This window comes from Rhipicephalus sanguineus, chromosome 8 (genome assembly GCF_013339695.2).
Source record: "Rhipicephalus sanguineus isolate Rsan-2018 chromosome 8, BIME_Rsan_1.4, whole genome shotgun sequence".
In the NCBI taxonomy this organism is placed as follows: Eukaryota; Metazoa; Arthropoda; class Arachnida; order Ixodida; family Ixodidae; genus Rhipicephalus; species Rhipicephalus sanguineus.
In genome coordinates this window covers 149,733,095-149,746,978 of record NC_051183.1, presented here as the reverse complement: position 1 = coordinate 149,746,978, position 13,884 = coordinate 149,733,095, and the positions used below count along the sequence as shown (strand labels likewise).

At 51.6% G+C, this 13,884-nt stretch overlaps 1 protein-coding gene across 1 annotated transcript; it reads right to left on the bottom strand.

Annotated features, from left to right (window-relative positions):
* Positions 1-3,388: 3,388 nt before the first annotated feature.
* On the bottom strand, positions 3,389-5,353 carry LOC119403581 (uncharacterized). The gene has a single exon (XM_037670507.1). It carries the CDS (start codon positions 5,351-5,353, stop codon positions 3,389-3,391), a length of 1,965 nt encoding a protein of 654 aa, XP_037526435.1.
* Positions 5,354-13,884: the final 8,531 nt, after the last annotated feature.

Sequence of the window (13,884 nt, the reverse complement as noted above, 5' to 3'; positions counted from 1 at the left end):
TCGCCCGCTATTGCCGCCGTCGCCCCCAAACTTTCGGCGACCGTGCCCGGTCGTCGCAAGCCGGAAGCCAGCCCTTCCTCCAATACGTTCCTGGCCCATCCCCGCGCGATGCCCCTACTCAGCGCAGTGACTTCCAGCCGCAGCGCTCACCATCTCCTCTCCTCGGCGGCGATTGCCCTCCCCTATGCGTCGCCGGCCCGGACCCTCCGACCAGCAAAACTCACTGCCGCAGTTCAAGAGGCAAGAACTGCGCCATCTTCGAACTGTCCAAGCCCTCAGTCCTCCCCTGCTAACGTTGTCGCCATACTGTTGAAGGTGTACGTACTTTTGCCCCTGTGGACACCGGCGCAGCCGTTTATGTCGCAGTCGCTAATCTGTGCCGTTTATTACGCAAGGTAACGACGCCGCTTTCGGGCCTGTTGCTCCACACCGCAAGCGCGCAGCAAGTGCCGCCTGTCGGAGCCTGCACTGCAAGTGTTCATTGAAGGCACTCTGTACATCGTTGAGTTTATTGTCCTTTCTGCCGTTTCGCCTGACGCCATCCTCGGGTGGGACTTCCTATCCCGCCATAATGCCGTCATCGACTGCGCACGCGCCGAAGTGGAGTTTTCACCATCGTATGACGCCCCATTACTTGATGCTCTTTATCAGCCGCCTAAGTTGCACGTTCGTGAGGATACCGACATTCCGCCTGCACTTTCGCACTTCTTCCCGTTTCCTGCAACGCCCACACTGACGCTACTGTCTTTTTGACGCCGTCCGATGTCTTTACGAGTCGTAGAGCTCTGCCGCTACCTTTCGCAACGATTGACATCGCCGCCGGCAGCAGCAATATATTCGTCTTGAATCCGCTCTCTTCACCTGTCACGCTGCTTCCAGGCCATTGTCTCGGGCGCGTGGAAGATATCTACTCTTCGTCTCTAGTTGTCGTCCCGGATGACTGCTGCGACCAACCAAATGCCCTATCGGCACTCGAGAAGTCGTCCAGGGATATCTTTTCCAGTGCCGTCGCCGATACCCTCACCTCTGCCCAACCTGCCGACCTACTTGATCTTCTGCACGAGTCCCGGAATTGTTTCGATGTATCGCAACCTCAACTGGACCGCACGTCGCAAGTACAATATTACGTTCACACGCATTTACGCCAGCCGCTGCGTAAAAGACCATACCGTGTCCCCGCTGAAGAGCGCCCCTTCATTACGACCAAGTCGAAGATATGCTTCGTAGAGACGTTGTTCGACCATCACACAGTCCCTGGGCGTCTCCTGTCGTCCTGGTGCGTAAGGAAGACGGATCTATCCGGTAACAAGCGTCGAAGCTGGGCGAGTTGGTAAGGTTTCATCTTCTAGCAAACTGCAGAGCGTGTCAATGGCATCATCAACGCGCGGCAAAGGATAGACGTCCTTGCGGGTTGTGTTATTCAAACGACGGTAGTCCACGCAAAACCGGATAGATCATCTTCTAGCAAACTGAGCGGCAGACGGGACACAAAGACGCAACGAAAGAGACAGACGAGCGCAGACTCACAACTGATTTTATTGTAAACGTAGTCGAACTATATAGTGTCCAGCAAAAGAAAACGTGTCACAGTCAAAGTTTATCAGCGTACCGCAACGCCACACCAAAAACCCACACGCAAAAAAAATTCTAAAAGGTGCACGTGCAAGGCCACGTCAGTCAACAGTAGCATGTAGAACTGAGATATGCGTACTCCTTATCCGACAGGCTTATAGAGGGTTCACTGACGCACCCTTCTCCCTTTCTAAAGGTCCCTGGTTCGATCCCGGGTTTCGGCACCATGTTACAAAATGACTGGTTCCCCAGACGTAAAGAGAGACGTCCGGTTTAATGCAATACTAAAGGCGAACTGCCTGCACCGGCCACGTGCACGCGCCCTCGATCCCGCCTCGGTTTTCTCCTCTTCGATAGAGTCTGGCACGCTCCAAGTTGCTCCGTTCCGCACTATTTTGCAACATCCTCCCAGGGGGGCCAATAGGAATCGCACGCGTCCATGGTGCAGCTTGAGCGGTGATAACGTGGCCGTAACAGAATAGGTAGCACTCGCGGCGCTCGCGGATGACGAGCCTTTGCGTTGCAATGGAAGTGCATTCGCGAGCCCCGAGGCGGAAGCACGTTGTGGCACCGAGATGTGTCGACTTCCCAGTGGGAATTGGGACGGGTTCAATTGCTGGAGCTCGTCGAAGCTTGCTCTCTAGACGTCTTCGTGGTCTAATGTTCTTCCAACTGAGCCAGTGGTAGCGGGACGATTTAAGTGGTCTGTCCGTGATCATGAGGCCTATGTTGTTGAGGTCGTTGATTAACTGCGGCAGGCTGACGTATGAGGAGTTCATGGCCTTCTCAGCAACCGCATTCCTCATTTCTCTCGTAAACGTGGACGACGTTCGTGTCCATGCCAATCTCGCAGTTCTTGTGGGAAGTACTTGGCAGTTCCCTGGTTCTGTTAGATTGGGTAAGATATGGAACGGTTGGTTCACTGAGTCGAACATTTTTTTCCACAGATTCCAGTTCCTCTAAAGGGCCATTCGCTTTCGTTGGCTGATACTTTCGTAGTTTTCGGGAATGATTGTTGCGAAAGGTTCCATGCACGTCCCTTCCAGTCCTAGTGTTGAAACGAGAAGCTTAGAAGCCTCAGTTTGATTCATCCAGCGAAACCACGGACGTGTCCTCTTCGCTGATTGGCAGAAGCTCAAAGAGAGGCACGTGGTCCAGATCATTGACTTGCGCCAAGTTGTTCTCCATTGCGTTGACGTTGCCATCGAAGGAACTGTTACGCCCCTTGCATTCATGACTCCATGCTTGCTGTTCCATCTGTGTTGTGGCGGTCGAAACGCTCTTGGGCGGACTTTCGCAATAGGCAGATAGCGCACGAATTCCTGCGCGCCGCTCGCTTTGCTTTCGGCAGTGCTTGTTCACTGCGGTCATTGATTTGCGGCTGTCGCACCCCTTTCCGTCCTTGGGACCGACACTTATGGCGTGCAGGGCGTTCTTTACGTGCTTGATGACGATGTACTCGGCGTGTAAAATCTCCAAGATACGATCCTCGTCGTGGTGCTCGCACATAAAGTAGCCCATCTGAGACAAGTTGCGCAAGTGCGGCGTCACCCTCATTCTGCCACCAATGACGACGACGCGCGCGGCCAAGATGAGCGTCGACATGCTCGCCTGCCGTCTCACCCTCTTCCACCTTCCTGCCGCTGGTGACGGCGTTGTCAACTGGATGATTCTTGTTGCGCTTGGAAATGCCTAGCTCCGATCCAAACAGGTGGTGGCTGCCCTCTAAGGTTCGTGAATGCGCTTCATCTATCCCGATGACATCAAGACACCGCATCGAAGGTACATCGAGATCCGCTGCAGAAGAATCGCTGCTCTAGATAAATAGTGCACTTGATGGGAAGTGCATGTCGGACTTAACAGGGCCTTGCACCATCCATCCAAAGGTGGTGTCGATCGCTGTTAGCCTCTCGTTGATGCGATCAATTTTCCCAGTGGTAACTTGCCAATAGGCGTCGGACCCGATGAGGACACTTATTTCTTCTGGTTGCCATGTGGTTGGTTGAAAGCTGTCGGCCACGTTGTACTCCCGTTCGCCGAGCAGTTGCAAAATGTTGGGGTCGAGCGGTGGGCTTGTTACAGAACAGATTTCAGGAATCGTTAATGCTTCCAGAGTCACTGATGAGGCGCCGAACTGGCTGCGGAGTCGCACATTGACACGCTCTGCGGAAATTCGTCTTCGTGACTTGGAGCCACCGAATGTGACGATGGAGAGCTCTTCATTACCCACGACCGAGCACTTGAGTATCTTTGCCACGTCTGCACGAATGTATGTGCGCTGACTGCCGCTGTCCAGCAGTATCCGCACGAGTAGTCGTCGGTCTCCAGACGCCCAAACTCGGCCTGTCTGCAACAATACAGGCGTAGATTCGACGTGACTACTCTGGGCGGTTGTGACGTTTCGCATTGGCTGGGGCGGTGGTTCATGAAATGCCGGGTATCCACCACTTGATTGAAGGTCTTCGGCTGGCCTCGATAATTCACAGAGAATCGTCAGGTGGCGTCGCTGGCAGGTACCACACCTGAGGTTGATGGATTTTTTGCACAATCTGGCGATGTGATTGCGTGTTCCGCAGCGGAAGCAGCAATTAGCGTACTGCAGCCTTGCACGCTTCTCCTCAGCCGATAAGTTAGCGTTACAGAAAGCGATCATATGATCCTTGCTTTGGCATAGCGGACACGCTGGTCTGACAGGCAAGGTGGACCCGGTTAGAGCTGACGCTGACGGTATAGGTTCCGCGCCATAAATTTTTTTAGGCATGTGGATCCTGGGTTCGTCTTGCACTGCACGACGCGACAGCTGCCGGCCTTCCTCCCGGATTTCCACTTGGATGCGGAGGAAGGTTAGCATCTCCTTGGCGAGCCTCGTTCTGTCTTCAGGAGTTTCGGCGATACTGGATGCGCAATTTGTTTCCTTGGTCTTCTGCCTGTATATGATGGCGAGATCCTCTGGCACACATCGCATCAGCACACGGTTTAACACCACGGTGTACTGGTCTGGCGAAACTCCAAGCCCTTCTAAGGCGCCGACGTGAAATTGGACATTGTCGTGCAGCAGACGAAGCTTCGGGACCTCTGATGAGCATTTCACTGGGCTTAGCGCGAGAAGATGATCGATATGATCGTTCACGAGCAGATCCCGGCGTCCGAAGCGGTCCGTGAGCGTCTTGATCGCAAGGTCATAGTTTTGTTCGGCTAAGCGGATGCCTTCGATAGCCCGCTTCGCACTGCCGGTTAAGTAGGTGAGGAGGTACTTGAACTTTTCAATCCGCGGTAGCTCAGCGTTCTTGTGGATGGTGGCGTCGAAATGGTCCCAAAAAGACTGCCATCCACGCAGACTACCATCGAAAGTCGGTATCTGTAGCTTCGGTAGTTGAACTGAACGCTGACGGTGCTCTCTCACCTGGCCTGCTGCGTCGCCGGAGTTCGGAGATCCGAGGTAGCTAGGCCCGGGTTCAGTTGCTCGAGCCTGCGTTCCGGCATTCCTCTCACGTTCTTGAAGCCAGAACTTGGCGCGTGATACTGCGTACAGAATCTTCTCGTTGTATTCCTGCGCCGTTCCTGCTTCCTGGTCGAGGTTCTCTTCGTTCGTGGTCGCAAGCATGACGTCGTCGAGCTGCGACAGGGCTGTCTCCTTGTCCTTGAGGTAATCCATGTGTCCGCTAATCTGAGAGGCGTCAGGATCCGGTTGCTGCAGCAGGTCCGTTAAAAGCGTGAGCGCTCTCGTGACGCCAGCCCTTATGGCACCGCGCTTCTTGCACAGCTGGTCCGAGTTCGCCATGGCCGTGACGTGAAGGCGTCTCTCGAGGGGCAGTCCCGGGTTTCGCAGCACCAAATGATACGAAATGACTTGTTCCCCAGACGTGAAAGTGAGACGTCGGTTTAATGGCAATGCTAAAGGCGAACTGCTGCACCGGCCACGTGCACGCGCCCTCGATCCGCCTCGGTTTTCTCGTCTTCGATAGAGTCTGGCACGCTCCAAGTTGCTCCGTTCCGCCCTATTTTGCAACAAACGGAACTTTTTGTTATAGTTTTTTTATTCCGATAGCAATTTTATGGAAGTCTCGACGGATTTTTGCCGTTGCGTCGCCGTCATGTTCCATCTGTATGAAGTCCAAATTGATAAGCTCCCTCCGCGCATCGTATGTTCTACCGCGGGTAAAAGCGCGCGAGCGGGGGCAACAAACGCGGCCGAAGCAGACATCAAACGAGCCGGTTCATTTTCGCCACTCGAAGGGTGCATGCGATAACATCATTCACTCGGGAGGCCTGCCGTCTAAGCAGATAGGAAACTCCACGGCCTTCTTTAACGAGCATCTAAAGACGCATGCACTGTCCGTCGCACGGAGGGTGCATTCGCTGGGGGGGGGGGGGAATTGTTGCGCGGGCAGCAACTTTGGACCTTCAATCTAAGGCCCCGTCGCGATCGCTGGCGCGCGCGCTATCTCGACAGCCATCAAGCGGCTGGCTTGTATATGCCTAGTGCGCGCCGACGGAAGCGCCATAGGCGGCGAACTCAATCATTGCTCTCGGGAAAGCAAGCAGACGGCCGCCGTGGTTTCCTACGTCGTTGTTCGTGTGTTTCCGCGTTGTTCACGTTTCCGTAGTGAAATAAGCAACGTTCGTCGTATGTGTGGTGGCCGAAACTTCAAGGGATGTCGAATAACAATTGCTGTGGAGTGGAGTGCTCAAACACCTACAAAAACGCGCCCGGAACCCGGTTTTACTCACTTACCGCAAGGCCTCCTGAGCAAGAGCGACGGAAGCAATGGATCGCCGCTGTTCGTTGGCAAAGACGAGCCGCTTCGTCATTGTGCGGGTTAACACGTAGCTTCTTGTTCTAATGCTTTCGTTCTGCCATATCGGTGCTCGCTGGATGCACTCGATCATGTTGACACTGGTAGACGACCAACGTTATCAGCCTGAGCATGCGTTGGTTCGGTTCGACCGCCGTGCAGGGCACTTCGCTCAAACGTTCTATATTTCAGAAGTGTTGTAGTTCGGGCGAGTTGGTCATCCATGAACTTAGCTTGTACTAGCGCGGTACATGTACCGCACTATTACAAGCTAAGTTCTATATTTATTATTTACAGAAACAGAAATACAGCAATGGTTGACTTCAGAAAGAACAAAAAGTGATTGAGACGTCACCTTTGTAAACAAAACAAAACGGATGTTCACCACGAGCTGCACCTCATAGCTGGATCTTGTTACGCTGGTCTGCGCGACGCACCTTTGATATTCACCGGCATGACGATTCACTCCACGCGGACGTTCGTTCTCCTCCGCAGTCGGTCATCACATGTCTTCTCGGCGACCCTGTTCAAAACTTGTCACTGTCATCTCTTGATACTTAACTCACAGCACTAGATCATCAAACAACACGTCTTCTGCGGTCGAGCGAACGATGCTATCACTAGAACGACATAACTTCTTCGCCGACTAACTCCTCACTGACTGACTCTGCCCCGCGCGCTTGCTGCGCTTGCATTGCCTGTATCGGCTCGCGCCTGGGTTCGGGAAGGTGCGTATGATTCGTCTGTGCGTCGCACAGCGAAAGCTAGAGAAAGGGCGAGATCCTCTCACCGATTCGTCTGCGGAATCAGACGGCGCCGCTGGCTCGGCTTTGCTTTCTCGAATATCCCTATCTTTCGCGTTCGTTGGCTGTGTCAGTGGCGTCTTCTACGGAGAGGGTAAGAGGCGCGCGGGCGCGCTCCCGGCGCCTTTTTATACTTGTTTTTTCGATGCGCGCGCTCTGTCGCTCACGAACCGTCGGCGCCAGGCTTTCATGCCGTGGTTCGAAATCGGCGACGTGCGCTGAGTTAAGCGCTCGTTCGTGACAAACATCGTGCACAAGTCCACTTTCGTAGAGGCCCGCGCCTTTCCTGCAGCTGCCAGTGCAGAATTAGTTGTCTGGCACCCGCACGAAGGGGAAATAGCAGCCGCGAACTTCGTTCATCTCCTCACAGCAAAGCTGTGCAAAGCGCTGTCGTCTGCTCGGCTTCCCGCACGTACTGTCGGCGGCGCCCGCTAGGTGGCTATCAGTGGCGCCTCTATAGGCGGTGCACAAGGCGTATACCCTTCTACGCGCTGCGCTCTCAACGCGAAGCGACAATGCGGAGAGCATTTCTCCCTCGAGCGGCCGTAATCTCTTACACGAGCAGTTTGTAGTTACGCGAGATCGGATACAATACAGTTAGCGGCCAGCCTCACTTGGTGTAACACTACTCGAATCTAATAATGATGATGATATGTGGGATTTAACGGCGCAAGGGCCATGCTTGGCCAAAGAGCGCCATGAAAAATGTCAAAAAAATAACAATGCTCTGAAGGGATGTGAGCTATGATTGTTACGCGGCTGTATAGGGGCCTAAAATTCCACGCCCTAGGGCGGGTAAAACATAAAGGTATTAAAATTATGAGAGTGACGTGATGTATGCAGTGAGAATGAATGACAAGGGGTCGTGATAATGGGACTATACAGAAATGGCCAGAGCACGAATGCCTCGGCAACAGCCCTTGTGTCCAAGGGCCGCGAGGCAGGTGCTGTTTTAATGTAGTCACCGCAGCATCAACCTCTTCTCAGAGGTCGTGCTACGGGTTGCCAGAGAAGATGACTTGAAAACTGTTTAAATCCCTTAAAAACGCGAACAATGATTCGTATTTAAAAAGCGGTTTCCTACCTATGAACATGGATGGATGCAATGGTATTTGATGCCGGTAGGGAAACGAAAAATGTTTTCTTCTTATAGCATCTAATTCCTTGCATTGTATTAAAATGCGTAGTACGGTGAGTGGCTCACCGCATCTATCACACACAGGTGGATCACCACCGGACAAGAGGTATGCATGTGTACTGTGGGCGTGTACTTTTTGTAGCCTCGTAAGTGTTACTTGTGTGTGCCGTGACTTGGATACTGGTGGCCAAATTCCAAGATTCGGCTTAATAAGATGTAGCTTGTTTTGAGTTTGTCTGTCCCACGAGCGCTGCCAATAAGCCCTGAGCTTTTGCTTTAGGAAGGGTTTAAGGTCTAGTGCAGGGAAAGTATTTGATGTATTGGTGGCAACGTTGTCGTGGGCAGAGGCAGCTAGTTGGTCCGCCAAAACATTTCCCCCGATCTCGCGGTGCCCTGGCACCCAGCACACTACAACATGTTGTTTGAGTGTGTGTAGCGTGCATAAAAGGGAGTAAAGCGACACAAGGACAGGGTTTTTATGTTTTTTCAAAGTTTTCAATGCTTTTACGACGCTCAGAGAATCCGTGTATATGACTGCACGTATTAATTTTAATTCCTTAATGTGTTTAACGGCTACAAGTATCGCGTAAGCTTCTGCTGTGAAGATACTTGAATTGGGGTGCAGAATGCCAGAGTGGGAAAAGGATGGACCAACGGCTGCGTAAGACACAGAAGTATTGGACTTTGAGGCGTCTGTAAAGAACTCTGGACAAGTGTATTTGTGCTGTAATTCGAGGAAGTATGTACGGATATGGGCAATAGGAGCGTGTTTCGTTACTTCCACGAAAGATACATCGCAATCTGTAAGTTGCCACCGCCACGGCGGTAGTTGTGGAGCGGGAGCCATTAGACAGTGTTCGAAAAGTGGCACACCCGTTTCTTCAGCCGAGCCCCTCACGCGAAGCGAGTAGGGCTGTCTCACCGAAGGACGGTGATCAAAAAGGGCAGAACTAGATAAATCATTAATTGTGGGGTGTGAGGGGTGTTCCTTGTCTGCGTTCACTTTGAGATAATATAAAAAGGACATGTAAGATCGCTGCAGGTGGAGCGACCACTCGTTTGATTCGACGTAGAGGCTTTCCACGGGGCTGGTGCGAAAAGCACCCGTAGAAAGACGAATGCCCGAGTGGTGGACAGAGTCAAGCATCTTCAACGCGCTAGGTTTCGCAGACTGATAAATTATCGCCCCATAATCTAGACGCGTGCGTATGAGGCTTTTATAGAGATTCAACAGGCACTTCTTGTCACTACCCCAAGTAGTGCGTGACAATACCTTTAGAATGTTCATGGTTTTTATGCACTTGTTCTTTATATACTTTATGTGTGATATCAAGGTAAGTTTCGCGTCTAAAATTACACCAAGGAATTTATGCTCCGTTTTGACAGGTAGCCGCTCGCCGTGCATGTCAATGTCCGGGTCAGGATGGAGGCCTCTCTTTCTTGAGAATAAGACGCAAGTGCTTTTTTGCGGGTTGAGGCTGAACCCGTTCTCGTCTGCCCATTTAGTTACCTTGTTCAAACCAAGTTGAACCTGCCGCTCGCACATTGTAAGATTGCAAGATTTAAATCCGATTTGGACGTCATCGACATATGTGCAATAAAACATGTTACGCGGGATGCACAGACGCAAGGGGTTCATTTTGATAATAAAAAGTGTACAACTCAGTACGCCACCTTGCGGCACTCCTGTTTCTTGGACAAATGTTCGGGACAAGACGTTGCCTACTCGAACACGGAATGTTCGATTGGACAGGTAGCTTTCAATTATAGTCAGCATCCTACCTCGTACACCTAAGTGGGATAGGTCTCTTAATATTCCAAAGCGCCATGTGGTGTCGTAAGCCTTTTTCATATCGAGGAACACCGAAAGGAAGAATTGCTTGTGGACAAATGCGTCGCGAATTTGGGCCTCGATACGTACAAGATGGTCAGAGGTAGATATACCCTCTCGAAAACCGCACTGGTATGGGTCAAGTGAGTTGCTGTCTTCGAGGAAATGTAGGAGTCGCCGATTTATCATTTTTTCAAAAACCTTGCACAGACAACTTGTTAGGGCTATTGGCCTGTAACTGGAAACTGAGGATGGGTTCTTACCCTGCTTCAGAATCGGAATTATGATGGCTTCTTTCCAGGCCGAGGGGATCTCGCCGGAAAACCAAACAGCATTGTACAGGGAAAGGAGGGTTTTTTGGGTTTCAGAAGGCATGTGTTTCAACATTTCATATACAACACGGTCGGAACCCGGGGCGGATTTATTGCATGAGTTCAGCGATGCCTGTAGCTCAGCTAAGCCGAAGGGTTCATTGTATGCTTCCTCGTGTTTTGTGGATTTGCGCTCTAGTTTCTGTTTTTCGATTTTTGTTTTGTGTCGTTGGAAAGCTTCCGTGTAGTGTGACGAGCTCGACACCTGTTCGAAGTGTGCACCTAGGAAGTTCGCCTGATCTTCCAAGCTGTCGCCTTGTGTGTTTACTAGAGGAAGTGAATGTGCTTGTCTGCCTGCTACCCTGCTAACCATGTTCCAGACTTTGACCTGCTGTGTATATGAATTAATGCCCGATAAAAACTTCTGCCAACTTTCCCTTCTTGCCTGTCGGCGCGTTCTCCTGCCTTGGGACTTTATGTTCTTGAAACTGTCTAGATTCTCGGCTGTGGGAGAGTCCCGAAGCAGGCTCCATGCTTTATTTTGTTTTTGCGCGCATTTCTGCACTCAATGTTCCACCACGGCACACGTCTTTTGCCGGGCAGTCCAGATGTTTGTGGGATACACTTAATTGCAGCATCAATCAAAAAAGCAGTAAAGTATTCTACAGCTTCATCTATACTTAAAGCACACATGTCGGTCCAGCTCAAGAGAGCCATTTTACAAAACTGTTCCCAATCGGCTTTGTCAAGGTTCCATTGGGGAACCTGTGGAAGACATTCATTAGCTATTGGTGCACTCAGAACTATCGGGAAGTGGTCACTTCCGTAAGGATTAATAATAACTTTCCAATTGAGTAAGGGTAGAAGCGATGGGGATGTAATGCTGAGATCTATGGACGAATAGGTATTGTTGGCGAGGCTATATTATGTTGGCTGTTTTTGATTGAGGAGACACGCTCCGGAAGAGAAAAGGAACTGTTCAATGAGACGACCTCGCGCGTCGCAGCGAGAGTCACCCCATAGGCCACCATGTGCATTAAAGTCGCCAAGTACCAGATAAGGTTCCGGAAGTTCATCTATCAAGGACTGAAATTCGTGTTTTTGAAGGTGGTAGTGTGGAGGTATGTATAGAGAGCAAATGGTGACGAGTTTGTTCAACAGAACCGCTCGAACAGCCACTGCCTCCAGGGATGTTTGGAGTGGTAAATGTGTGCACGCTACTCCCTGATTAACTATAACAGCTACACCACCGGATGATGCCACGGCGTCATCCCGGTCCTTTCTGAAAATAATGTGACTGCGTAGAAAGTTGGTGTGTTTTGATTTTAAGTGTGTTTCTTGTACACACAGCACTTTTGGTGTATGTTTGTGTAATAGTACTTGGATATCGTCGAGATTTCTAAGGAGTCCTCTGACGTTCCATTGTATGATTTGTGTTTCCATATTGAAAGTAAGATAGTGCTGTGTGTACGAAAATGAAGTGGCTCATGTTTAGGCGGAAAGTTAGAACTTAAGTAGCAGGGCCGTCGTTGGGCCCCGTTATCGGTTTTTTGATTTTCTTAGCGCGCTCCAGGGAGCTACGCCGGTCTTTCGGCACCAGGGGTGCCGACGTCGTGTCCATTGCCTCTTGCGAGGCACTGGATGCCCGCACGCGCGAGCTGGCAGTTCGGGTTTCGGGCCTCGCCTGGTGAGACGAGGCCTTGAGATCCGACGACCCTGAGGTCGCCGGTCCCTGTTCGCGAGTTGGCGGAGTAGTCGGAGCTACTGCCGCCTTGGGGCAGGCGCCACAGCCAACGGCGCGCCCTGCGCAGGCCGAAGGAGTGGCGGAGGCCGGTGCGACGTTGCCCCCCGGCGCGCCGCATCAGCGTAGGGTGTAGTGTGAAAAGGCGAGCACCTTTTACGGGCTTCCTTAAATGAGATGTTTTCTTTGACTTTGAGAGTGATAATGTCCTTTTCTTTTTTCCAGTTCGGACAGGACCGCGAGTAGGCTGCATGGTTGCCGTCACAATTGACGCAGTGAAGTGTGCTCGTGCAGTTGTCAGAGGGGTGGCCTTGTCCTCCACATCTTACGCATGTTTGCTGACCACGGCAGTTCTGCGAACCATGGCCGAATCGCTGGCATTTGAAACATCGCCTTGGATTTGGTATGTACGGACGGACGGCTAGTTTGATGTACCCAGTTTCAATGGCTTGTGGTAGAGTGCTTGATGCAAAAGTTAGTACTAGATGTTTAGTGGGAATTTCTTTGTTATCACGTCTGATGGTGATACGTTTTACACTGGTCACGTTTTGATCTTTCCATCCTTCTAACAGTTCTTCTTCGGACAATTCAAGGAGGTCTGTTTCTGACACGACTCCACGTGAGCTGTTCATTGATCTATGTTGGGAGACAGATATTGGAGTGTTGCCGAATGTGACAAGGCTGCCAAGTTTTTCATATTGTTGTCTTTCGGGCAGCTCCAGCAGAAGGTCTCCACTGGCCATTTTGGTCACTTTATAGCCCGGTCCAAAGACTTCAGTCAATGACTTTGCTACGACAAACGGGGAAATGGATCTGGCTTGCATCTCTGAATTTTCACTGTGTATGACGTGGAATTTCGGATAGGTTGTTCGAGGTCGGCAAAAGGAGGTTAGTTCGTCGGTGCGTACCCTCTTTTGAGGGTAACGATCGAGTAGACGTGGAAATGCAGGTGTTTCCATAGTAAGTATTCGTATTTCGGCAGCAGTGGCGGCCACCCACCATGGAGTCCAACTAGGGGACGCTGCAGCACTTAACATATAAGGCTGCAGACGCCAGCCGTACAATGCCGCTATAACCTAATATATTATGTCCAAGAGAGGACACATATACATGTTAACCCGAGCCGCCTACGAAAATGGTGAAGTAAACGAAGAGATTAGAAGACAGGACAGCGAGGAAAGAAGATGGAAAGTGAAAGATCGGAGAGGGGGATAGGAAAAGGCGACCGCCGATTTCCCCTGGGTGGGTCAGCCCAGGGGTGCCGTCTACGTGAAGCCGGGGCCAAAGGGGTGTGTTGCCTTTGCCGGGGGGCCTTAAAGGTCCAATCACCCGGCGTCGGCTCAACCCCCAGGATCTCCTTTTCCCCGGACACGGCAAAGCTACGCACGGCGAGGCGTGGGAGGGGTCGAAACCCCCCGTTAGCTCGGGTCCGTGGTGTCGCTACACACCAAACGCCTGCTTGCGCAGACGCCCCTGCGGGGCACCTCGAATCTATCAAGTGGCCGACGTGTGCTCTGTAGCGTGTAAGTTCCGGACTGATGATGCTTCCATTTGCTTCAGATTTATGTCCTTAAGCTTCGACAGCAAAGTATCCGTGCCGATTCGGCCTCGTTTTTGAGAGCCATACTCACATAATCGATGCTGTAGGCTTAGCGAGTCGATATGGGCGCTTCCGAATGTCAGAGGACATAT